This window comes from Panthera onca, chromosome F2, assembly GCF_046562875.1.
Source record: "Panthera onca isolate mPanOnc1 chromosome F2, mPanOnc1 haplotype 2, whole genome shotgun sequence".
Taxonomy (NCBI): domain Eukaryota; kingdom Metazoa; phylum Chordata; class Mammalia; order Carnivora; family Felidae; genus Panthera; species Panthera onca.
The window spans coordinates 20,642,085-20,669,574 of record NC_138356.1 but is presented as its reverse complement, the minus strand read 5'-3'; the positions used below and the strand labels follow the sequence as shown (position 1 = coordinate 20,669,574).

The 27,490-nt window shown below is 41.7% G+C and overlaps 1 protein-coding gene across 16 annotated transcripts in view; it reads left to right on the top strand.

Moving 5' to 3' along the window:
- Window positions 1–25,788, top strand: part of NCOA2 (nuclear receptor coactivator 2) — a 291,324-nt gene extending 265,536 nt beyond the window's left edge. For 15 of the 16 annotated variants that reach the window (XM_060610715.3, XM_078441775.2, XM_078441778.2 and 12 more), the window contains 8 exons: window positions 4,635–4,800; window positions 7,446–7,724; window positions 8,451–8,528; window positions 10,160–10,394; window positions 11,967–12,144; window positions 12,859–13,057; window positions 16,014–16,103; window positions 21,906–25,788. In XM_060610715.3, the coding sequence (XP_060466698.1) occupies window positions 4,635–4,800; window positions 7,446–7,724; window positions 8,451–8,528; window positions 10,160–10,394; window positions 11,967–12,144; window positions 12,859–13,057; window positions 16,014–16,103; window positions 21,906–21,917 (1,237 nt within the window). In that variant the 3' untranslated portion in view covers window positions 21,918–25,788. The remainder of the gene's footprint in view (window positions 1–4,634; window positions 4,801–7,445; window positions 7,725–8,450; window positions 8,529–10,159; window positions 10,395–11,966; window positions 12,145–12,858; window positions 13,058–16,013; window positions 16,104–21,905) is intronic. The other variant, XM_060610720.3, reaches the window with a different exon arrangement.
- Window positions 25,789–27,490: the final 1,702 nt, after the last annotated feature.

Here is a 27,490-nt window from a genome sequence, read left to right as displayed (position 1 = left end):
TTGAGTCTAATTTGATGGAGTCCGTGAGTGTTAAGCTATTTCTGAATATGTTTATCTGATACGTTAAAGAGCCACCCATTTCCATGGAAACTTGCACATGATAGAAATGTAGTACGGTAGTTAAATGCAGCATCTGATAGTTGTTTTGGGGTGAAATGTCAAAGATTAGTTTCTAGAGAATATGAGGCGCAAAGTTAGGATTTTCCCTGTTGCCCAAACAGATGAACATTCTGTTAAAACAAAAATGGAAGAATTCCGGAGTTTGTACGGAGCCCAGTCACCATGTAAGCATGTTCGGTTTGCTGTGCAGATTTCTGGGTCTGGGCACCACCCCTGTATTGCCGTTGCTCTGGTTACGCTGTGTCAGTTTTCTTTGTATGAGAGCTGTGTGGACAAAATAGAATGTGTTCATCACTTCTAAAGTCATTTCAGCTTTTCCAGCCACTTACCCCCCATCTTTTAAATAATTCAGTTTGGAAGAAATTTATGGCCAACTTTATGGTAATCTTATTGTCATAGAAATTCAGAAGTGATGGATAACAAAGGTTTTGACTATGTCTCTCTTTTGAAAAGAAAAACAGTGCTTTATCATCCCCCCCCCCTTTTTTTTTTAACTCCCCTAAGTATCATCATTAACATTTTATAGTTTTACTGCCTACTTAGGGGTAAGTTTTTAATGTTTTATGAACCCAGCATTAGTTTAAGTACACATTTCCAGAAGACTATAGGTTAGCCCTTAAATCTCAAACATAATTCTCTTATTTATTTATAGTTGAACTTACATTTTCTGTAGTTCCATTGTGTCTTATTTTCCTCGATGTCATATGTAAAAAAGATGTTTAAAATATAGCCAGGGCTCCCTGGGTGGCTCAGTCAGTTGAACATCCAACTCCTGATTTCGGCTTAGGTCATGATCTCACAGTTTGTGGGATCGAGTGACAGCTCTGTGCTGTCAGTGCAGATATATTGACATACTTATCAAATATGCTTTGATATATTTATCAAAATAACTAAAATAAAATATAGCCCCAAACTTACAAAGGATTTTTTGAAGATTTCTGTTGGATTTATAAAAGTGGCTTTCTCTTCAAATACAGTAGCTGCCCTCCATGAAAAACTTGCTTTCACATTAAGTTCAAAATCTGAGTTAATTTGGTTTTCTTTTGTTTGAAATGCATCTAAATAAAGTTTCTTTTGTTGTCTATTTCTTATGTAGTAGCTGCTACTTTTCTGCAGAATTTTGAAAATAACGTGAAAAGTGATGATAATGGTCATGGTTTCTCAAACAAGAGCTCAGAATTGACCTTATTCCCCTTTAAAAAAAAAAAAATGTTTATTCTGAGAGAGAGATTGTGTGTGCATGCATGGGCGGAGGAGGGGCAGAGAGGGAGGGAGAGAGAGAATCCCAAGCAGGCTCTGTGCTATCAGCATGAGCCCAGTACCAGGCTGAATCCCAGGATCTAAGCCAAAATCAAGAGTTGGACGCTCAACCTACTGAGCCACCCAGGCGCCCTTACTCCCCATTTTGTCTCCATCCTTACTGTTTTTTGGTAGTTCATAAAGTGTACATTTCAAGAAATGAGGTTTCTTTTGATGATAGCTTTATCTTCTGCTAGTTTGTTACTTAATCATTTCGCATCAGCCCATGGCCTGCGTGTGTTCTTTCCTTTATTCCTCTGAATTTCGTCCTTGTCTTGTCTAGATTGTGACTCTATTTGTAATTGCCCAAAATGCAGGAGAATAAGTTCTTCATTGTGTTGGTGGACATTTATAAAGTTGGGATTGGAAGTCTGGATTGGTATTTTTTCCATAAGCCAATCATATTATTACATCTCTAAGGGAAGTGATATAACTCATGGTATACCCAAATTTATCACATCAACCACAATGCAATGTATCTTTCTGATTATAAGATACGATATCCTGGCTAGATCAGGAGCCCTTTATTTTCATCAACTGGAAACTTACTGAGCCTATGCAGTTTCAAGAACTGGGCCAACAAAGAGACTTAAGATCTCCTCACTTGGTACAGTCTAAAGTTGATATTTTAACATCAATACCAATATCGATTTTAAGTGAAAAGAAAGGACGAAGCATGGAATGACAAGTGTTGGCCTTATAGCGGCATAGATGGCATCTTTTGGAAAAGGATCAATTGCCCAGGGTGGCTGGGGCTCACGGGGAAATTGTGGACATTGAGTTTGTAGAGACTAGGCTTTACCAAAGTGTGTGCGTCCTTAAATTCCACCACCACCACCTGTCCAGGGACTTAGACATTTTCCTGGAGAGCTAAAATAAGAATTTTTGAGTCATCCCAGCAAAGTTTGTTTTGGAAAAGGAACCTAACAGCATTGTCTGAGGAGAACAGGAGAGAGGCTATAAGCAGGGAATTATTTTGAGAGTCCTCAGCCTGAGCTGACAAGGAAGAGCCCTGACCAAAGTAGGAAAGCTGGAGGTACTGTTGGACGTTTCAGTCTGTGTTATGTATTGCTTTGAGGTTTGTTTTTTTTTTAATTAAGAAAAGCATGTAACAAAAATGGGTTCTTTTATTATGTTGGAAATTGTTTTTTTAATTTAAGCTTTGGATGTATCTTTCCTACGGTGGAGTTGTCTTGCAGAGGGTGACCGTTCCTCCCTTTCCTTTTGACGCTGGGTTTCAGTCCAATGCAAGACTGGGGGGTGTGGGTTCAGGCGGAACCCGGCAGCCTTCCTAGATTTAAGAGAGTAGATTTCACCTTAGCCTGTCAGCAGTGGGGATCTAGAGGGGTCTGGGTGGGGAGGTCGTGTTTGGTGTGGGAATGAAGCTTCCGAAGAAACAGAAGTTGAAATTAGGGAATAAGGCAGACCAAGAAAATACTTTAATGCATTTAACTAGCTACCATCTTTGGGGAATGAGGTCCCAGGTATAAGTGATTTGGTAAACACACAACATCCACTCTTGGCTGACTCGACCTCTTTTCATGAAACTTACCACATCCAAATGTTGGTCACTCCTCTGCAGAATTTCCTCCTCTCTTTGCTTCTGTGATAATGCGGTTCTATTGTTTTTCTCCTCCTTGTTGCTGCTTTTCTACACTGCACCTTCCTCCCACTCCTTAAGTGTAGGAGCAGCAGACTGATCTGATCGCATTTGTGTTTAAAAACTTAAATTCCGGGAGAGCATGGATGCCAGAGAAGCAGGAAGGGCAGTAGGGAGACTTTTCCAGGAAACGATGTCTTACTGAGGAGCAAGGCAATGATGAGAAGAGGCAGGTTAGAAAAGGCCCCCCAAAAACCAGAGCACGAGTCTCAGAGCGTTAGCTACCTTTAGCAAGGCAGGACCATTTGAGTGGAACCGGGTGGCCGCACAGCGCACGCGCTCGGCCTGTGGTAGTAGCCCGCGGCAAGGGAGGCTCGGGGATGCAGGCTTAGAGCCAGGAAGGGCAGGTGAGCAGTGTCATGAAGGGCGCATTCAATTAGGTGATTTCCATTACAAGTTACTGGGGATAAATGGAGAGTATAAATTGTTCTTTAATGCACTGATTATAAATGTTGGAAATCAATTGTTGGCTTTCATAGTCAGCATTTCAGGATCCTAGGCCAAAGTGGCATGCCAAGCTGTCTTTAGAAAACATGGCATATTAAATTGGGTTAGATAAATAACTTCATCCCTTGATGGATCTATTCACACTTGCTTAAGAATGAACTTACTTACTTGTAAACTTTTCTTTTCTCCAAAACATCATATGGTAACTCTAAGAGTACTAATTAGACCATTTTGGCAAAATACAAGTATCATTTTCCCTTTCGATACTGAAGTAACTCAGAAACTTTTCAAACCCCCACCACGAACAACTTGTCGTTTAATTTAAATTTTAGTTTTATGTACCATGAGTTTGGAGTTTAGTGTTACAATTATATCACCTATGACCTTTTATAATAATGTATAATGTGCACATTCATGATCTACTTTTGTTGACTCAGAAAGGCCAAGAGCCGCACTTCCTGGGGGCCTTAATGAATATGTTTGCAAGGCCTGCTTATGCATGACTAAGAAGTTTCCTATTAGGCCGACCAGAGTTAGTCTAGCGACAGCTGAATTCAAAAAACTTAATGCAGCTTTTCTTCTTATAGGTCTCTAGTCTCTCCCAGGTGAGTCATCACAGCCACTTATGAAATAAGACTGTTTAAATGAAATTTGTCTTTCCTACCAAAGTTCAGAAAAATCCTTTGATTACTTCAGGGCAAAGTGAATACATACATATGCTTGAGAAATCCGTGTAGATTTGTGGAAATGCAACGATCAGGAGGGCCCTGGCAGCACGCGCGTCTGTGTAGGAATCACGGCTTGGCAGTGTCTGCTTGTGCGATCTCCCCGACATGTGGGTTAACCCCTCTGAGCCTCAGCTTTGCCAGCTTTAAAGTGGGGGCAGGCAAAACGAAAACCATACACTAGATGCCTCGATTGGCACTGAGTAGAGTGTGTCTGTCACTGTGACTTGTCATTTTGTTCTGTTCTGGCTGGTAGAGCGTTGTATTACACAGACCCGGAAGTCAGTGGTTGATTTTGGTCACCTTTCGTCCCTAAGGGAAGAAAGCGTTCTCTGACCAGCTGGCTTTTCCAGGGGCCCACGGTGAAGTTTGTGTCTTCACAGGCAGCCATTCGGCAGCTCTCCGGACGACCTGCTGTGCCCACATCCTGCAGCAGAGTCGCCCAGTGATGAAGGCGCTCTTCTGGACCAGCTCTATTTAGCCTTGCGGAATTTCGATGGCCTGGAGGAGATTGACCGAGCCCTCGGAATACCCGAACTGGTCAGCCAGGTGCGCACGGGCTGGGTGGGGGGGGGGGGGGGGGGGGGGGGTGCTGAGTTCTCTCAAGGGCACAGACTCGTCCGTTTTCTTTGGTTCACAGATGCTCTGCGGTCTGCTTCTTAGGGCACTTCTTTACCTCCTAACAAGCTGGCTCTGTTTTCTTTCTTGCCCTCCTTGTTACCCCCACGTAAACGTTTGCCCAAGGATGGAGAACACTGAAAATGAGCTTTCATAAATTTAGGCTATTGAGCTGAAAGGCAGAAAGTCAAGGCCAGCTCACCTAATGACGTAGAGGGACACACAAGGAGCAGAGAACAGAGAAGTCTAGAACAAAACACTGCCGCCCCAATGACCTAGAACCCTTTCAGCTAAAAACCCAGTTGGCATCCACGATGATCATATTCATCTTTACATTTGTGGGCTGGTGAGAAGAAGCCAGTGTGCTAAAAGAATACTTCGCACACAAGCTAGCAGAAGTCATTTTAGAGGTAGCTAGAGCTCATTAACCATTTTGACCTTTGTGTGGGTTGAGCCCATAATAATTTGGGGGGATATTTAAACGTAAATGGGAATACAAGAAAGTGCTTCTTAAGCTTCCTCCTTCTGATAGTTTGTTAAAGCAATTCTCTAAAGTATTGCTACTTTATAGCAATAATATAATAAACAGCCTAAACATAATCTCGAATGTGGTAACAGTATTTTCTGTGTCTGGCTACCCAGCTAAATTTGTGGGAAGCAGGCAAGGAAGCAGGCATCCTGGTTTACTTTATAAAGAGGAACAACAAATCTAAACAAAATCTAACCAAAAGCTATCACAGTCTCAGTACTGTCTTCCTCTTTTCTCATCATCTTTATTTCTTACTGCTAAACAGTAGCTTCCAGCGTCCAGTATACTCTTAGACACATGACGTGTCAGGAGGATGTCAGAAAGGTGATGCAAAGTCATTGGAGGCTTCTCTAAAGCTTAGAAATCATACTGTCATAATTCCCACAGTTCAGCAGACAGAAGTGGGAGTTAAGACTTGTCGATTCATATCAAGAACAGCAGAATGGGAAGAAATGACTCGAGAGGCTACATGATATAATGTGAAATAAATCGAGAAAGGAGAATGGAATTTAGATATTTCCTGTGTGGCTAGTTTGCTTTTGCTTTAAGTGGTAGCTAGAAGTCAGCACTCAGTATTGTTCTCGAGTTTTGTCCAAGTGACATTTTTTTTTTAAATGTGGTTATTGGGATTGTTTGTAGCATCATTTTTATCAAAACTGGTGTCCTTTTATCATTTAATATTTTTAGTCCCCTTCATTTTTTCATTCATTTGTATTCTGTTTTGTCTCATCAAGTCCATTGTCAGCATAATGTCATCCTATTAAACTGAAACATTTTTCGGTGGATTTGGGAAATGGAGAGTACAAATAGACTTTATTTGTGCACATGAGAGTTGTGTGTCTTCTTTAAAAAGTGGAAATTATTTCATTTCTTCTCTGTTGAAGATGGGCAGGTATTTAAAGTTCTAAGATAGTTTCGTGAGTGTAGTTATTCAATTCAATAATGAGTTCAGTAATTCAGTCATCAATGGTGTCCCCTGGGGAGGCTCCATCCACATACTTAAAACTGTGCTGGAGAGGGCAGTGGGCCAGGGTCTCGTGGGTGGACCTCAGGACCGCCCTGACGTGAGCCAAGGATCATGGCCAGCACCAGGCCCCTGCTCTAACTTGGGTAGACTGGTTGGAGGAAGGCCTAGGACGTGACCATGTTAGAGAAAGCCTTAAGAGACATTTTTGCTCTTGAGTCCTTCCCTCCTTATATCAGAAGGGTTGTAGCAATTACCCCTAGAAGTAGAAGGGAGAGGAGAATAGAATTAGCCAGTATGTGTTTCCACCCTAAACACAGACACCTAGGGCCACTTGGGGGTGAGGTGTTCCCCCTTGGAGAAGTTGTAGATTTTCTATACCTGCTTCATTCTGACCCAGATAGATCAGGTAACCATAAGAAGTCAAGAACGACAAACAGCAAATGTGTCCAGTAGCTCATAAGATGGTGGCAAACTGTAGGAAGTTCCGGCAGCACAGAAGGCAGTTAAATAAAGGCAGTGTGTCGCACTGCTGAGGAGCTCAGGTGCTAAATCACAGACTGGATTGGAACCCACTACTGAACCAGCCAGAAAGGCTTATCGCAACTTCCTCCATGTCTCCAGATCTCACTTTTTTCATCTGCAAAATGGGAACGGTGCCCCAACACTGCCGACCCCAGTGAGGTACCAGGGTGGTCGTCTGACTAAAATGGTTGCTTCAAGTATGAAGAATCAGTGAAAAGACTTAACGCTTCCAGCGGACATTTCCATTTTACAGTCCGGGTCAGTCTCTGATGGGGAAGTGAGGAGGCAGTGTCCCATAGTCCTGGCCTAGTTCTCCTTCCCTTGGAAGAAGGGTTGATGGGGGTCAGGCCTGACCCTGCTTCTCTCCTCACATAAGTGCACCCGTTGAACAAAGATATTTTCTAGGAAGAAAAGTGGAGTCGCGCTAGGTACCTTTGTACAGTAAGTACAGTGTGAAAAGCTTCAAGTATATGACAGTGAGAGAAAATCACCTTGTATCGACTCTGCTGTTTAGAGCGGTTGTATTCATTTGTTTGTTATCTGGGGCTGTCTCTTCAGAGCCAAGCAGTCGATCCGGAACAGTTCTCCAGTCAGGAATCCAACATCATGCTGGAGCAGAAGACCCCGGTTTTCCCACAGCAGTATGCATCTCAGGCCCAGATGGCCCAGGGAAGCTATAACCCCATGCAGGATCCGAACTTCCATACCATGGGACAGCGGCCCAGCTACGCCACACTCCGCATGCAGCCCAGACCCGGCCTCAGGCCCACAGGCCTGGTGCAGAACCAGCCAAACCAGCTGCGACTCCAGCTGCAGCATCGCCTCCAGGCACAGCAGGTGTGCTCTTCGTGGGCGTCTGGAGAGGCGGCCAGGGCGCGGGGGTGTGGGCAGCTTGAGGCGAGAGGGCGGCGTAACAGTCGTGTCCTCGGGGAGGGCCGAAAGCTCATCCCGTCCCTTCCAAGATGACCCTACAGCTCGTGCTCTGTTCTACTTACTGATTTCCCTTCTGTCTCGTCCACTAACTCCACTCTAGCACAGGGGAGCTGTCCTGTTGCCCAGCAGGACAACGGTCTGGCCTTGAGGTCTAGAGCTAACGGTCTAGCCTTGAGCTCTCTGAGCCTCAGTTTTCCTGTCTATAAAACGGGGCTGCTGTATGGTGCAGGGCAACGTGCATATGAGTTAAAGGTGGTTTCTAGCTCAGTGTGAGCACTCAGGACAACAGTAGCTCCTTTCCTCAGTCCTGTCTCGTGACAGAAATCGTCACTGTTAGCTGAGTGGTGGCAGAGCAGTGCTGCCTTCTGAGTGCCTAGTTAGCTCAAGAAAATGTGTTCTCGGGAAACAAGCCTAGACAGATTTCTGTAAACAGTCCACAACGTTTTCTCAGTTATAAGCAATGCGAAACCTCACTGATAATTAGCTTTGTAAAAGAATTCAGCTGCAAACCATGTGGTTTCAGCATCTAACGCATACAGATGTTACACTGGGGAGCGCGATTTCTCAAGAGAGAGGATTTAAAATATACTGTGTAAAAAATGTATTGATTCTTCTGTCTGTTGCATTTAGAATCGCCAGCCACTTATGAATCAAATCAGCAATGTTTCAAATGTGAACTTGACCCTGAGGCCTGGAGTACCAACACAGGTAAGGAGCAGACCAGCAGTCAGATTTCATGGGATGTTGAGTTTCTCTGTCATTTCTTCCTTGTCAGTGTCCCAGACAAAGTTACTTACAAGGTCATATGACCCAGATCAGCACCATGGATCTGTTAGGTCATTCAGATGTCCATCTAGCCTGTCACTTTTGTAATTCCATTTTTACTGCCAGGTACAGTCAGTTCTTGTCATTCACTTGTGTTGTGTTCTATGAAGTTACAGCAAACACTGAATTAGCGACTAGTGAACCATTGCTCCCAGGAGACATACAGGGTTAGGGTCCTGCCAGCCTCTGGTGCCAGCATGGTCATCAGTCTATCAGTACATAACCTTGTTTCACACGTGCTTCAATTTGAAGAAATCTTATTTAATAGATATTGTCGATTTGTTACCTTGAACTCAGAGACACCAGCGCTGTGACTCTTGCCTGAATGAAGCTCACCCCACACGTGCCTTCTCCATAAGGTACATCTCAGCCTCTTGCATTTACGAACACTAGACAGCTCTTTAGCACTACTCTTAGGAACCACCGTCAAGAGCAAAATCACCTGGGAAAAGCACACCAGAGTGAAAAACGTGGAACTAAATAGTCCACAAAAAGGACGCTTACAGTATGAGAGCTGAAACAAGAAGGCAGATTGTCACCTTGTTTCAGCTTAGGTGGGAATAATGTGCACCTTGGGCATCTCAAATTCTTTTGCACATGTCCATAGACGTTGACAGTGCTGTGAATATAGAGTTGGGGGTTACAAATAAATTTTAGCAAGTAGGTAAGTTCACAAATACGGAATCCAGGAGTAATGAGGATTGACTCTGTACTGCTAGGACCCCATAAACAGCCTTTTACCTCTTCTGGGTGGCAGGCACTGACATCCTTCCCCGCATCCATCTGTCTTTTCCTCTTCAGTCTGCCCTGGCCTCCTTGCATGTTCCTATCACCCTCGCTCTCCCTACACTCCCTCCCCTCTCCTTGCCTCTGTTCAGCCTTTTCTGAAGCACTTCAAACCACATTTCAGCACAAATGATCTGGTTTCCCTTTAGATTTGAATGCCATCTTCAAGGTTTCTGTGACATTCATCTTACAGCTAGGACTGGTATTATTATGAGGTCCTTTAGTTAACTGTGTTCTCTCACAGTGAGTTCCAAGTTAATCCATAGTAACATTGAAGTTACCCATGTCAGTCATTGCAAGGTTTCAGAAAAATCATCATCTCTGTAGAACTTAGAAGCCCACATTCTCACCCACCTACTGTTCGACTCTAAAATGTTCTCTCCACATGGCTTCTGGGTGGCTCGTTCGGTTGAGCGTCCAACTCTTGATTTTGACTCAGGTCATGATCTCAGGGTTCGTGAGATCGAGCCCCATCTTGGGCTCTGCGCTGCACTTGGAACCTGCTCAGGATTCTCTCTCCCCCCTTCTCCCCAACTTGCACTCCTTCTCTCTCTCTGTCTCTCTCTAAAATAAAAAATAAAATGTTCTTTCCGTGTAATTTTATTTCCCAAATGATTTTGCATGCGACAGTACCATTTGTTGTCTTATTTCTAATATACAGTTTGTTTCTCAATCTGTCTTCCCCCAATGTTCCCCTCCGTGCATTCCCCACTTCACCCCCATTTTAGGCACCTATTAATGCACAGATGCTGGCCCAAAGACAAAGGGAAATCCTGAACCAGCATCTTCGACAGAGACAAATGCATCAGCAACAGCAAGTTCAGCAGCGAACACTGATGATGAGAGGACAAGGGCTGAACATGACATCGAGCATGGTGGCTCCTGGTGGTTTACCAGCAACTCTGAGCAACCCCCGGATCCCCCAGGCAAATGCACAGCAGTTTCCATTTCCTCCAAACTACGGTACTGGACTTACATCCCCACCACCTTTCACCAGCCCTTTCTCCCCAGTGTCCCCTGCTCTTGGGTCTCAGCTCCTCTCTCACAGCTCTTTGCATGGCTCCCAGATGAGTCTGGCTACCCAGGGAGTGATAGGCAACCTGGGAGGACAGCTGGGGCCTGTCAGGAGTCCCCAGGTCCAGCACAGTGCCTTCCAGTCTCCCCGCTCAGGTACCACCTTTTCTCTGAGTGCAGGTCTTACTTTAAGAGTGACCGAAGTAAGTGTGTGTGAGTGTGCGTGGATGTGTGTGTTTCTGTCAGTGTCTGTAAACACGGGTGCATATGTATATATTTATTTTTGAAGACCTCTGAGTCTGACTCAAACAAATCAATAAATACATACAAAATGTTGAAAGACCTACAAAAATTCAAGCATTACACATTCTCCAATTTTTGAGAAAAAAGATGATACCAAATTTTAAAATGAATAGATAATTCCTGAGAAGTGTTATATAGAAGCCCCAGTGGAAGGCCCTTTGTTTTCTTCATATTGATTTGTTGTTCAGCGTCAGTCTTAAGAGACAGATGTGTAATGTCATAAATATTCATATTTGTGTGCATGTCATGTTCAATTAATAGTTGAATTATTGATAAAAGTTAAGTGCTTACATTAACATTAATATTCCAAATGATTTCCCCTGTCTTTTGCCAGAGTTATCTACAAATAACTATCAAGCCTCTGTAGTGCTTAAATTCATGTCTCCTGTTTCTTTAAAGAACCAAATAATGTGCGGGTTTTTCTGTGTGATCATAAACTTTTCTTTCTCAGCTAACCTAAGCGTTAATTAACTATGTACATTACACACATCTAGGCAAAAAACGCATTTTCCTTTACGTCCTCCTTGAAAGTTTCTAAGTTGCCGCCTTTGTTTCTAAGCTCCTTTCCTGTTTCCTTTTTGATGACTTCAGAAAGTGTTCTAAAAGTTCCTTCTCTCCTTTTAGTGTAAATGCCATTTGCTTCTAAACTGAACAAGAAGCTTACATTGAATTTTTCTATGTATTCTTGCTCATCTTAGATAGCACTGAAATACCGCAGAGCCCTTTACAGACAGAATCCTTTGTGATGCAGTTACTTATTTTTAAAAATGCATGGATCTCCTTGTAGAATGACTTGATTCAATAAAAAAATTATTCAAATGTGTTAACTTTTCCTATATAGCTGAACTTCAATCTGATTTAAAGTTTAAACAGTCCAATTGTAGTGATACATAAAAATTTGAAGACTGTTTCAGGTAAAAGAGAAATACACATGTTTGACCAATTCTTGATTTAGAGAGGGAATAAGGGGAAGGAACAGTATTTTCTCTGTCTCTAGACAAGGTAACTACCTTAGAGAATCAACATTTGGAAATTTTTTTCTTCATGCTTTTTATCCCAGTTTGGAACCTTTTTTAAATGTATGTGGTTAACCAGCACATGATCAGGTATTTGAAAGTAATTTTCTATGTGTATGTAATTTGAATGTTCTCTTTTCTTCCCCCCAATCTCTACGATAAAACTAACAGTCTCCTTTGGATTTCTGTTTTGTTTTTTAAGGAATAAGTCAGCAACCTGATCCAGGCTTTACTGGGGCCACAACACCCCAGAGCCCTCTGATGTCACCCAGAATGGCACATACCCAGAGCCCCATGATGCAGCAGTCTCAAGCTAATCCAGCCTACCAGGCTTCCTCTGACATGAATGGGTGGGCACAAGGGAATATGGGTGGAAATAGGTATGCCGTGTTTCTGTGTCTTTTTAAATAAGTGATCACCAGGGAATTTTTCTGTAGACCGCCTGTCTCTTTTCTGTATTTTTTTCTCTTTTTTTTTTTTTTTTTTTAATTGAGTAAGCTCTATGTTCAACAATGGGACTTGAACTCATGACCCTGAGATCAAGAGTCACATGTTCTACTGACTGAGCCTGCCAGGTGCCCCATCTTTTCTGTATATTTCTTAATTTTTTTTCTCAAGCAAGCAATATCAAGTAAACTACGAAGTAGGAAAGTTACTAAGTAGGCAGAAGTTACCAGAATACAAAAATTTAGCATATCTCTTCCTTGGGAGTAAAAGGAACTCCCCTGAGAAGGTACCACCCCACCAGTTTAAGACCGAAACTGCTATGGAAGGCAGTGCTCTAGAAGGCATCCTTTATCAGTACATGTAGTAAAAGCAAACAAATAAAAAGCTTGTTCGGTGCAGATAGGAAAGAGAAAGATACACCTCTAGACCTTCACAGTGATGTTAGGAGAGGAGTGTGGTCGCCCCTGCAGCCTCATTGAGCACTTACTCCACCATCTCTGACCTCACCCCTGCTGGCTGTCCCACCCTGGGGTCTTTCATCCTATACTTACTCATCCTCAAGTAAATATGTCAGAAACAAGTGCTCAAAACTCCCCACCTTTTTGCCCTACAACTCTTGACATTTTAATCTTTTCCTTATGTTCTAGCATGTTTTCACAACAGTCCCCACCACACTTTGGGCAACAAGCAAACACCAGCATGTACAATAACAATATGAACATCAATGTATCCATGGCGACCAACACAGGCGGGATGAGCAACATGAACCAGATGACAGGACAGATCAGCATGACCTCAGTGACCTCCGTGCCTACGTCGGGGCTGTCCTCCATGGGTCCCGAGCAGGTGAGCATCCTGAGGAGCAGCCCATTGTCTTCTGATAACTTTTTGTCTCTTTCCGCATTCAGCGTGTCTTTCCATGTACTTAACATCTGCCATCAACTCCCACATGTATTTTGATCAGTGTTTTCTCCCCTTACTTTCACCTGTGTTAGTGCCACTAACAGAAATACTTGTTAATGACAAACTAAACATGAAAGGATTCCTGACTGCTCAAGGATCTTTTAAAATATTTCTTAACTGTCTTGTCATTTAAGTATTTTCTTATTTGAGGAACTTAGCAATATCTAAAATGAATCTCTAAAAAAGGAATGGTAAATGTACTTCTTAAATAGCTTTATTTTGGATTTATAGTTTAAGAACTGATTTTCGTCTGAATGAAAAACCAGACGAATCGCAAAGGCCAAACTAACTGCTTGCCATCCAATTAGCTGTATTTCCACCACCACCTCCCATCCCACCCCCTCCCGCCGCCCCCGGCCAGTTAGCTTTAAAGGATACTTCACTCGTGCAGGGAGACTGACACTGATCATCCAAAAACTATTCTTTATCATCTCTGGGGTGTGAGTGCCATGTTTTCCGGGTCAATTTTTTTTTTAATTTTTTTTTTTTAATGTTTATTTTTGAGAGGGAGAGACTGAGCACGAGTGGGGGGAAGGGGCAGAGAGAGAGGGAGACAGAATCTGAAGCAGGATCCAGGCTCTGAGCTGTCAGCACAGAGTCTACCCGGGGCCTAAACTCACAAACCCTGAGATCATGACCCGAGCCGATGTCGGAGCCACCCAGGCGCCCCCTGGTCAGTATTTTTTAAACAATTCTGCTTAAGGCTGTATTTCTGAATAAGACTAGTGATTCTGCTATCCCTGAGTGTACACCAGCTTCACTTGGTGGCAGAGAGACTCAAAGCATTGATATCTCGGGTGGCCAGCCTAGGATTCAGAATCTGGGATTCAGAAATTCAGAATTTATCCACAGATAAAGGTGTCAGTTAAAAATTTTTAAATTGTGTTTACAGAAGAACTTACGTTTAAAGGGCACAAAATGCTTGGCATTCCACTGCCTCAGTAGTTCACGCAAAGTATCAATGTGGCAAAGACCCTGAGTCTTATTTCATCTGTGGAGAAATCGAGGCATGGGCAGGTTAAATGACTTAGTCACTGACAGGGCTGTGCGTTCAGTCAGATCATAATTGTGAGAGTGGTGAAAGACCGAAGGTTGGATTAGTCTGTTTCATCTGATGTTGGTGCACCACAATTTGTGAGGAAATTTTAGTAAATTTATTTACAGCACCTCTGCTTTATTCTATGAGAAGATGTTAATAAAAATGCAGAGTAGTGCATAAGGAAATTTAAAGCCCTTTGCAATTTAAGAAAGCTCTGTGTGGGTAATAATAATTCGCCTTTCTGTAGTTGAATTGATGGTGACTAAACCCATCAATGGTGGCTTACTTGGGTAAATTAGACATAACTAAAGATAGATTCTTGGGGCACTCGGGTGGCTCAGTCGGTTAAGCATCGGACCCTGGTTTTCAGCTCAGATCATCATCATGATCTCACAGTTTGTGAGTTCAAGCCTGCCTGCCCCTGCTTGGGATTCTCTCTCTCCATCTGTCTTTCAAAAAAAAAAAAAGAGTTTTATCTTTTCTTTTTTTTTTTTTTTTAATTTTTTTTTAACCTTTATTTATTTTTGAGACAGAGAGAGACAGAGCATGAATGGGGGAGGGTCAGAGAGAGGGAGATACAGAATCCAAAACAGGCTCCAGGCTCCGAGCTGTCAGCACAGAGCCCGACACGGGGCTCGAACTCACGGACCGCGAGATCATGACCTGAGCCGAAGTCGGACGCTTAACTGACTGAGCCACCCAGGCGCCCCGAGTTTTATCTTTTCGATGGAAGAAACGTGGTGTTGATTTTGAATTTTCTACAGAAAGGGCCACTAGTGGCTCCTGATTTGCTTTCTAGGGAGACTGTACAAAGCAAGGGCCACCCAGATGGTCTACTCTACCATGGGTCATAGTCAACCTACCTGGAAGTCATGCCGTTTTATTTTTGAGGGAGGGAGAGAGAGAGCGTGCGCGCGCGCATGTAAATGAGGGAAGGGCAGAGAGAGAGAAAGAGAGAGAGAGAGAGAGAGACAGAGAGACAGAGAGACACACAGAATCCGAAGGAGGCTCCAGGCTCAAAGCTATCAGCACAGAGCCTGATGCGGGGCTTGAATTCACGAACCATGAGATCATGACCTGAGCTGAAGTCAGATGCTTAACTGACTGAGCCACCCAGGTGCCCCAAATTGGTACATTTTTAGTAATCCAGATTGCTTTGGCAAAGAAACTTTTACATAGATTTAAACCTTTTGAATATTAGGATTAATTTGGAAACCTAAAAAACACAACTGCAGCGTGTTTCTTCTGATAAAACCAGTCCTGTACAGTATTTGCATTTGTATCTTTACTTTGTAATTTGTGAAAGAATTGTATGAATGCTGATGAGTAATTCACTTAAGAGGCACAAAGTTCAGCACTGTTGGGTACTCAGACTTGCTCTTGCTAATCAATAACATGCCTAAGTAACAGAGGTATTAGGAGCTTCTCAGATGGCTCCGAAGTCCCAAATATGAGTCACTGGTCTAATTTGAATCATCCGAAAAGGTGAACATGTTAAGGCATGAAAATGTTTCAAGTATGATCGAGACTGTCAAACTTCTATACAAAATGCCAATAAAATTTAATTTTGAAGGCAGTTAGTGTAAGTATTTATTTCCCTGTTCCTCCTAACTCCCCCACCTCCCACCAGATCTATACATGGGAGAGTAGGTCTAGGGACGGGACCGCTTTTACAAAGCCACCTTTCCCCGTAATTCTACTCCTAAGAACAAAGACGAGGAGGAAGGTCGGTTGGTTGTTCCCTACAACACTTTTGGACATCCCACTGAGTGTAGCCACTGTCCTGTCTTGTGCCCTCAGGTTAATGACCCTGCTCTGAGGGGAGGCAACCTTTTCCCAAACCAGCTGCCTGGAATGGATATGATTAAGCAGGAGGGAGACGCATCACGGGTAAGAAACGGCAAAGAAATATGTGAACAGGGTAGTAAGGTGAACATGGATATTTTATAGAGCAAAACTGGCAGACTCACTGTCAGCCAATAGATTGAAGACAGTTGTAACGCTTGTGATTTTTAAAAATATCTTCTAATTTCATCTGACATTCAATAGTTTTTCTGTGAATAATTATTTCTTTAAGCTCATTTTAACTGAGCTGATGGTGGCGTATGAATTAAGAACACTAATTTTGTCCTGGAATGATATTATTTTAGCAAAGCCAAAAAAGTAGCAATGTATTAGTCATGTTAAGGCAAACTTTGATTTATTTTTACTTTTTCTGAATCATAATGTTAGATTTTCAGGAGGATAAAGAAGAGCTAACTTACAGTTATTCCCTATCCCTTAATTAAGTCTGTGTTTATTCCTGTTAAGAGTTTGTCTATATTTCACTTTGTTTAAGCAACAGTCTTATATATTATTTGCATATTACCTCCAACCCTTGTTCTAAGAAGAGTGATACTACTATGTTCAATCAAATCTTGAAAAAGAATAATCCATTCTTGGAACTCAACTGAATTGTGTGTCTAGCAGCTGATATGTTAACAGGAAGGCTCTGTGAGCAGCTTAGCACATAGTAAATGGGCCTGCGGGGCCCTCTCAAGGTGAGGGATATAAGCCTTAGCAATAGATGAGTTTCCTTTTTTTTTTTTTTTTTTTTTTAGTGTTTATTTTTGAGAGAGACAGTGTAAGCGGGGGAGGGGCAGAGAGAAAAAGACACAGAATTTGAAGAGGCTCCAGGCTCTGAGCCGTCAGCACAAAGCCCGACGTGGGGCTCGAACTCACAAGCCGTGAGATCATGACCTGAGCTGAAGTCGGACGCTCAACTGACTGAGCCACCCAGGTGCCCCAGGTTGAGTTTATTTTTAAGTTAAAAATTCTCTCTCAATGGAGAAAATAGAGGATCGGTGTTCAGTTTCCTACAGAAAAGTGGATCTTGATTGGTTTTGTTAATACCTAAGTTTAAAAAGGAATAGATGCAGCAGTGCCTGGCTGGGCTCAGTTGGTAGAACATCTAACTCGATTTCTGAGTCATGAGTCTGAGCCCCACATTGGGTATAGAGATTACTTTTAAAAAAAATTAAAATGGGGGGTGTGCCTGGGTGGCTCAGTCGGTTGGGCATCCAGCTTCAGCTCAGGTCATGATCTCACAGCCTGTGAGTTCAAGCCCCATGTCGGGCTCTGCGCTGACAGCTCGGAGCCAGGAGCCCGCTTCAGATTCTGTCTCTGTCTCTCTGCCCCTCCGCTGCTCTCACTGTCCCTCTCTCTCTTTCTCTCTCTCTCTCTCTCTCTCTCTCTCTCAAAAATAAAAACATTAAAAAAATTTATTTTAATAAAAAAATGAAAATGGGGCTCCTAGGTGGCTCAGTCGGTTAAGCATCTGACTCTTGGTTGTGGCTTAGGTCATTGATCTCACAATTCGTAGGTTCACGCCCTGCTTGGGATCTCTCTCTCCCACTCTCTCTGTTTGTCTCAAAATAAATAAACTTTTAAAAAACTTTTAAATTAAGGGAAAAAAAAGGTATAGATCCAGACTTTAAATACACGGTGTGTGAATTTTCTCTTTGTGGTTTTTCTTGTTTAAAGAACCACAGCCACACGTGGTAGAGACGCCCATGGGTAGGAATCCTATAGATGATATATTTACCCAGATGCAGAGCTCATCTAAATAGTTAACGTTGCTATGGTAAGCCAAACGAAAAATAGAATATATTACATATTGACTGTGTGTGCAGACTCTAAATGTGCCATTGATTGAAGTTTGAAGCCCCTTAGGGGGGTGGCACCTTTCTCCTGCCAGCCCAGCCTCCCCTACTGCACTGCACCTCTACACAGTGACCAGAATAAATCAGTGATGGCTTATGTGCAAAAAGGAGAAGCTTAAAACCTGGCATGCACTTCCCAGAGGGATGATGACATTAGTGATAATTAGGCTTCTGCTAAAGGACAGCCCACGTTAACCCAAAAGTGCCAGGGAGCTTAACCTTTCAGCACATCATAGCTCTGTGGGAGGAAAAATGCATTTGGGGGTCAGGACTGCATTTCCCTCCCTGAACCCACCATGACAGGATCTGACCTCCCTTCCTCCACCTTCAGTGTGACTGTGTGCCAGCCTAGGACAGGGACACAAAGCAAGCACCTGGGAGAGCCAGTTTATAGGGCAAGGTGCTCAGATGCCCTGCCTGGCCCAGGCCAGCAGCCCCGTCTTCCACTCCTGTCTCCCGAGAGCCCCCCAGATTGACTTGCCTTATATCCTTCTGCTGCCCTATTACAGAAGACAGACTTGTCTACTATACAGCAGAACACTTGGATGGCCCCTAATCTTTTTGTTAATTCCAGAAAAAACCAACAGGTATGGAGCATTCACTGCAAGCCTGATTATCTGCTGAGAGCTTTATTTAGATTAGTTCATTTAAACCAATCATAACTGTATGGTAGAACTACTGTTTTGAGGGCTTGATGAGTTGCCCAAGATCCTGCAATACCAGGAAGGAAGCTGAGACAAGGCTCACCCCCCATGCATGCATTACTAGCCCCTGTACTCTGCCGCCCACTTTCCAGGGGACATGGAGCTCCTGGGACGTTTCTCTAAAGGTTTTACGAAAGTAACATTGGAGAAGCCCCAGAAGAAACAAATTTGGCTGCCATTCCCTTCTGGTTTTTTATAGAGCCTGAAGGGCAAAGAAATACACACACTGTGGGACAGACAGTAAAGATTTGGCTACATATTGAAGAGCGTCCTCGGCTTCAGGCATTAGGATACTAAATCTCAGGAGGGGAGAAACCTCTGAAGTGAGGAAAGGGAATGTACCTTTTGGTCTCTAGTATACAGGAACCATACTGGGCCCATCAGAGATATTTAGGCCTCATCAACACTTATGGATGAGGAGATGGAGTCTCAGAGGATGAGGGAATTTGCCCAAGCTCGCACAGCTAGCGTGTGGGGGCACAGATCACGAAGAGGAAGACCACTGTGAGGAACACCAGAGAGAGGCAGGGGCCTTCAAGCTGGAAGGACTAATCCGCAGAGTGGGGCCTGGGCAAAGTGGAAAGGTAAAGCTGCAGGCAAGGTGGGCCAGTAGAACCACCTTCACGCTCATCTAGGCCCCTGATGGGTGCCGGCTAAACTCAAATGGAAAGATTAGCATCAAGGTCACAAAAGCAACTTTCAGTAAATATAGGATGTTCTCTCTATCAAAAGTACTCTTCAGGATCTCTGGTGAGAACTCTCTCCCTGTAGTCATCTAGCCTGGACCATTTATGCCCCTCCCACTTTCTCTGTTTCTCCCAGACCCCCTCTTGAATCTGGCTTCCCATCTGTACTTTGTTCATGCTGAATATTAAGGCCAGAGGACAGTCTGTCAGACACTCTTGTTTCCTTCAGAAAATAATATGTACAGTATATCCCTTCTGATCCATGAGTACTAACTGGAAATCACTGCACTTGTCACCATTCTACTGATATGTGCAAAGAGAGGGATCCAGTCATCTCTGTCCTCTTGTGTTTCTGTAATGTTCTCTGCTGCTGTTGTGAATCAAGGAACTTTTCAGAATTTATATTGGTAACCTGGTTCTATTTGTTGAGCTAGAAACCAGTGGTTTGGGGCACCTGGGTGGCTCAATCAGTTGAGTGTCCGACTTCAGCTTAGGTCATGATCTCACGGTTCGTGAGTTCGAGTCCCACGTCAGGCTCTGTGCTGACAGCTCGGAGCCTGGAGCCCGCTTTGGATTCTGTGTCTCCTCTCTTTCTGTCCGTCTCCTGCTCGTGTTTGCTCACTCGGTCTCTCTCTCTCTCTCAAAAATAAACATTAAAAAAGAAAAAAAAGCAGGATATGGAAAGAATCTTTAAAAAAAGAAAGGAAACCAGTGTTTCATTACTAATCGAATTGGTGTTCCACTTATCTTGAAATGGAGATTAAAATTGTACCTTGCTTTAAGCAGAGCTAGTCTGTACAACTGTGGATTCACCAAAATGCTATGTAGAGAGGGGCGGTGATTTTACACAACCAAAAGATTCTTCTTTTTACAAGGACTTCTAGCATGCCTCTATGTTTTACATACGTTTAAACATATCAAAATTGAGTTTACTGGTCAGCTGCCTGGCTCTTGTATAAAGTATAGCTATAATTACTTGTATTTACCGGTGTTATGGAAATCGATCACTAACTAGGACCACCTTCGAGGCAGTGATGATAAGGATAGTGGTGATGACATTCACTGAGTGCTTTTTATGTTCCCAGAACTATTTAAATACCTCGTGTACATGATTTTGTTTAGTCCTCACAACAGCCCTAGGAAGTATTAGGGACAGAAAGATTAAGTGACTCTCCACCCCTAAAGTGACACAGCCGGATGCCAAGCCAACCAGTGTTGCTTTAGATATCCATGGCATGCTCAACTTTCTCTTTCAGTACACTGCTCCTGGGTGATAGCTGCTTACTGATAATCCATTCATGTTAAAGAATACTGCCTTCACATTGCTAAGGACATTAATACTTCTCAGTAGAATTTGTTTTTCTAGACTAACTGGAAAATCGAAGGATTTTTTCATACTTTAGAGCTGTGGAGTATTTCCATATGAAATCATGTGACACAAATTGGAAATAAATATATAATTCGGCTTTATATCAAAGAGAAAAGTACATTAACTGTTCTTCTCTAAGAGGAAATACAATCAGGGATTCTCCTAAACTAATGTTTTAAGCTTGGGAGAATTATGCTCCAGACCAGGAATGTAATCCCACCTTTGACCACTAGAATTCATGATCTGACAGCAGTTTCCCCCAGTCGGTCTTTGCAGGGTAGTGTGGTGAAATTGATTATTTTGGGCTTACTCTCTGATCTTACTAGATAATCTTTAATGGCCCTGATGTGCTAGCTATGCCTTCATATCTAAATTCCAGAAACAGTTGTTATGTGTTCTCACAGCACCCAGTATTTCCTCTCACATAATTCGGACCATGTTGTTATTTGTCTCCCTGGCCCGCTTGATGTTTTGATGGCCGTGACCAGAAATACATTGTTTTGGTTATAGCCCCAGCACCTGGCACAGAGTGGATAATTAATATTTGCTACATGGATGAAACCTTTTGGGGGGGGTGGAACATAGTCAAAAATATAGTCAATAACCAAAGAAAAGCACTGACAGACATGCACCAACCAGTCAGACACCTCACATGATTCTTGCTCACTACAGCCCTCATTCAAACCATCATGGCACAGCAACCAGAAACTGGTGAGAATATCCGTAGATCCAAAACCCTGGTTTATTCAGCTCCCTGAAGCCAGGAAAACACCCCACGGAACCCTGGGAGTATCTCTGTAAGAGAAAGTCAAGAGGGACATTTTGTTGAAAGTCGGTTTGTACTGGATGATTTTGAGGAAGGATTAAGGAAGCGGTGGCCGCTTCTGAATCAGATATTGTCAGAAAGCCAGGGCAGCTCAGCAATGGGGTATCTCTGTAACGTCGTTTGAGACGGTGGGCGAGGACATTGGTATAGGACGTCATTGGTGAGAGAGCAGCAGTCATCTACTGAAGCCTCTCGTCCTTCAAAGAGGCGCGGAGGATCTGCTGGCCTTAAGGGAGGAGTGTGCTCAGCGAGGAACAGGGCCTCCTGCCTGTCTGCCTCAAAATCAAGTGTAATTCAGCCAGACACTATTTAAAAATGGCCAAGTATATTGATGATTCTGTGATGAGCTTTATGATAGTGTTATAAAAAATTCAGAGGTACTTCACAATTTTCTGTTTTCCTGCAGAAATACTGCTGACACTGAAGGTAGCTGGTTGCTTCTCTCTTCAGCTGACGGGGCTCACTTGCTCAAAACACTTACCGGCCTGGAGAGCTGTGTCTATCTGTTTTGACCCAATCGACCTGCCAGCCAGTTCTGCCAGAGCCAGGTCAGCAGACGGGCCGGGGCCCTGGCTCCCGGGGTGGAGTCCACCTGGCTGTTGCAGGAGGAGCCGCCTCTTCTCTTGACAGTCTGAAGCTCGCGTCCAGACAGTTGCTCAGTCTGTTCACTGCATTCACCTTAGTGCAACTTAGATCTCTCCTGCAAAGTAAATGTTGACAGGCAAATTTCATACCCATGTCAGATTGAATGTATTTAAATGTATGTATTTAAGGAAAACAACCATGCTCTTGTTCTGTTCCTGTTTGGTTCCAGACACTGGTTTCTTGCTTTGTTTTCCCTGGCTAATCAGTCTAGTGCAAAAGATTAAGATTTCATCTCGGGAAAGAAAAGAGTTAAAAAAAAAAAAAAAATACACACACTAAAAGGTGTTTTAACCTAAAGCCTGCATTTGGGATAAAAGCAGAGCAGACACCACGGACAGCGCTGTATGTACAGAGACACCCAAGAAGTGAAGACCAGTAAAGTCATAGTTGTATCTTTGTAGAAGCTCTAGAGACCATGTTGAGAAGAGTGTCCATTACCGAACAGATGAAAAGGAGCCTGTGAGAGGGCTGTTGATATCAACAAGTGCTTTTTTCTTTTTTTCTTTGTCAAAATCAAACTATTCCACCTAAATTGTGAATCAAGAAGAAATATCGTTCATTTCCAAACTAAGTTCCCTTTAGATTGATAAGACAGCTTTGATTAGCGTCCTCTCTTCTCCATCCAATCCTGACTTCCTTCCCCTGTCAGCCTTCCCTACTTTCGTTTTTTTTTGTTTGTTTGTTTTGTTTTAAACGCAACAGAAACCAGGTAAGCCCTTTATTTCCTTAAATGTTTTGCCAGCCACTGTCAATTGCTAACTATTAAATTTCAGAAAAAAAGCATTTACTGGCAAGGAGAGGAGCCAAGTTAGGACTTGATACAATCCAACTAAGGATACCTGCTTTGAAAGCATGTTTATTCTGTTCCCCAGCAACACTGGCCTACAAGAACGGGAGAAAGTAACCGTGTGTTTAAAATTGACAGCAGATATCACAACAGATTTAACCTCCGCCATGTGTTTTTTATTTTGTTTTCTAGCAGTGCTGATGAAGCCGAAGTTTTGTAAGGTACATAAAATCCAATTTATATGTAAACAAGCAATAATTTAAGTTGAGAACTTAAGTGTTTTAATTGTATAATTTTTGTGAGGTATACATATTGTGGAATTGACTCAAAAATGAGGTACTTCAGTATTAAATTAGATATCTTCATAGCAATGTCTCCTAAAGGTGTTTTGTAAAGGATATCAATGCCTTGATTAGACCTAATTTGTAGACTTAAGACTTTTTATTTTCTAAACCTTGTGATTCTGCTCATAAATCATTTATCTAATCTATATGATATGCAGCCGCTGTAGGAACCAATTCTTGATTTTTATATGTTTATATTCTTTCTTAATGAACCTTAGAAAGACTACATGTTACTAAGCAGGCCACTTTTATGGTTGTTTTTCTTGCCCACTCTGGTAGGGGAATAATCTTTTATTAATTGGCATCAGTTTCAGACAACTGCAATACCAAGAAACTGATGACCTTTTTTGAGCTATTTCTCCCCAACCCCTAAAACACATACTTTCTTACCTAAATTTCAGAATGATGTCTTTTTGATGTCTAAAAAGCAAAGCATTTTATATCTCATTAGCCAGGCTTTTTAGGAACAGAGAGGTTTTTCCTTGAAATTTGTTTGTTTATTTGTGGCAGGGTGAAAAATGTACAAACTACCCCTATTTATATTTATATCTCTCTCTATATGTGCAAATTATGGAGTATAGAAAGAGATATAGCCCAAAGATAAGTGGTTAAGTAGACAGTCTGAAAGTGTTGCTCCATACTAAAGAAATTTTTCTGGAAATTTGCATTTCGATACTTTTTTCCCACTTGAGAGGGGTATCGCTCGCTACAGGGAGGTGGCCAGGAACAGCACTTCTCAGCGGCCACCAGTTCACGTGTCCCCCTCGAAATGCTCTACTTTTCTCAACCGAACCACTGGGTTGCCCAGTCGTGATAGAAAAAATGAGCAGATGTTGGCCCGAAACTCCGTGACCTCATCGGTGTGATGAGGCTCACATTACCCAGTTTACTGTGACTGGTTTTAAGTTGATTTTTTAGAAATACGTGAATTGGAATGACTTTATCTTCACACAGCACAGAAGAGAAATGGAGTTTAAACTGGCTTTGTTTCAAGTCCCTTTTCACTAAAACACTGTCCCCAGAATATCAGTGTATCTTTGATTGTTTATCCATCTGCCCACTGTGTCTTAATGTCAATCCCAATTCAGACAAATCTGCAAACCTCTGATACCGATAATTTAGAATAATTCACGATCATTACTGTTTTGAAGGAAGAGAGATTATAAATTCTCTGATGGCTCAGACCAGGTAATGGATTTTGCTTTACATCTAACTGAAAAGAGAAAAGTCAGTGAAGGAATCCTCTGATCATATTGATCACTGTAGAAGCAAAAGCCAAATCAGTCCCCTTCATTATCAGTATTTCTCATGCTGTAAACAATAAATTTGTCAGACTGAGTACTTGGTTTTGTTTTAATAGAACAAATAATCAGTGTTTTACTTATATTACTAAATGTGAAAAACACATAATGTGAAAAGTATACATACATTAACTTGGTTGTAAAACTCATTTAAGTGTTCATGTAATGTGCTAAGTTTAAAAAGTGAAGTGAGCTGTTTTACTACAATGAATTCGTTTGACTCAAAGACTAAAAATGCCCCTCCCACGTGTATCTCTTACGGCCTGTAATAACTGAAAGCAATGTTTTTGCAGTTTATATAATGCAATTTTTAATCTGTGTTTAAAAATGGAGTTCATATGGGCTTAACACATGAAATGGGTGGCACAGATCCACTTGCAGAACCCAAAGATACACAATCAATTTTGAAATGCAACTTAAGCCATTAATTGTTGGTGTGAATTTAAAATTTTCTAGTATTTGTATGGTAGTATGCTGCCTAAGAGCAAAGCATTCTCTGCACAAAAGAAAATTACTGTAGTGGCTTCGATTTTAATTAGAATTTTCTCCCTGGTGTTTCTTTATAGAGGAAAACAAAATCTTTTAAGTTTCTTACTACAGGTAAAAGCTATGTGCAAGAACCTCAAAATGCTAAAATCTAGCATAATGCCTTAGATCTGTTTTTAAGTCTTGTATATTCCTACATAGCTGTCCAATGTATTATATTTGTATAGTGAATTGTGTACAATTTTTGAATAAGTGCATCATCACTTAACCTTTATGTTGTTGAATAGTGATGATGATACATTTCTTCAAACATTTAACTGTCATTTTTGTTCCTTTGTCATTTGTGGGTTTTATTTGTACAGTTCCTCATGAAGTTGCATCTGAGATGTGTGTATATGAAAAGATTATACAAGGGTAAAATTAAGCAATATATTAACTATGGTTCTTCAGGAGAAAGCTTACAGTGTTTCAGGTTGTGATTTATTTTCAAAATGGAGTTGACTCTGAACATCACTTTGTTCACCTGCATTGATGTTTGTATTTCTAGTGTGAGCAGTTTATGCAAAGGTAGATATATTCAGAGAAATTTTAAATACATTTATGCAAGTTAATATTGCTTTGCTGATGCTATTTGCTTATTTGATGTTAAATAATGCTATTGTAAATAAAGAATTCTGTTGTTATTGCATCATTTAATAAATTTTAATGCCTTCGGGTTTTACATGGCTTGGGAGATTTTAATGTGTTTATATATTCTATCTCCATTCGTAATTGCTCTTAATTTTTGAAATATCTGACTTGGAATTTAATACTTCCTTACATTCATACAATAGTTGACACTATTTCTAGCACTTTAACATTTGGTTCTCCCACTGGCCCGTTTCACAGATTTTCAGTTTGAAGCCAAGGGAGGTTATGTCTTGGTTATCTAACAACTTAATGGCAAATACAGGCTGAACATAGGTCTGCAGAATCCCAAGTGATGTCACTACTCTTCTCACCAGAGTGTTCCACCTCCCTTCCCTCATTTTCCCAAAAAACATGAGAACAATATGGACTTCTGACTGGTTATTCAGGTTATACATCACATCAGAATATTCATGATCGTTTTAATCGATTGTTTTGTTAATAGTTGATAAATGATACAAGTATAATTCCTAAAACCCAAGTTATAAACTACATGAAATACTTGTAAATATAATCTGGAATTGTATTTTTAAAAGATACAAAAACAAGATGAATGAATAGAAAATTCTATCAACACTGGGGTCCCTGGCTGGCTCAGTCAGTAGAGCATGTGGCTTTTGATGATATTGGGGTTGGGAGTTCAAGTTCCACATTGCGTGTAGAGGTTACTTAAAAAAATAAAATCTTAGAGAGAGAGAGAAAAGAAAAGAAAAAAAAAAACTATCAATGCTATTCACTATATTAAAGGAAGGAAAAATCATGATTAACTATAGTAGATGCTATATGATAAATTTACACAGGATAAATTTCAGCCCCCTTTCATGAGAAAACCTCAAGGAAAAATAAAACCTCTAGGAAAAGTAAATGTCCTAAAGTTATTTTAAGGTTATCTGATGCAATCCCACTGACACATCTTACTTACTGATTAAATTTTCACGGACCGCGAGATGGTGACCTGGCTGAAGTCGGACGCTTAACCGACTGCGCCACCCAGGCGCCCCATGATTAAATATTAAAGGTATTAGTTAAAATCGAAACAAAACAAGGAACCCCCATTACCAGTGCTGCCAAGTGAAGTATTACTACTGGAATAGAAAAGATAAGAGATTTTCAGTCAATTTGACCATCTATACAGAAAACCCAAATGAATGAACTGGCTCTTGGAATGGAATGAATAAAAAAAGCTCAGTCAGATGGCTAGACTTACACAAAAATCAATACCTTCTGTCCACACCAAAAGTCAATTTTTTCAAATCCCCATTTACAATAACCATAATACAATGCTTACAAAATAGGATTACAGCTAACACAAAATGTGAAAGAACCTTGTGAATTGAAAACTATAAACTTGTATTTAAAAGACACAGAAGTGAGCGCCTGGGTGACTCAGTTGGTTGTGTGTCTGATTTCAGCTCAGATCACGATGCCAGGGTCCCAGGATCAAGCCCTGCCTCAGGTTCTGCACTGACAGCATGGAGCCTGCTTGGGATTCTCTCTCTCCCTCTCTCTCTCTCTCTCTGTGCCCCTCCCACACTCCACTTTCTCAAAATAGATAAACCTTAACAAAAGTTTATAAAAATAAGAAAAAGAATTAGGAAATGGGAAAAGAATACGAACAGATAATGTCTACTAAATGTTAAAAGATGTTCAACATCGTTAGTAATAAACTGAATGAGATACCTTCTTTCCTCCATCCATTTGGGGAAAAAAAAAAAGTCATAAATACTTCCAATGGACTTTA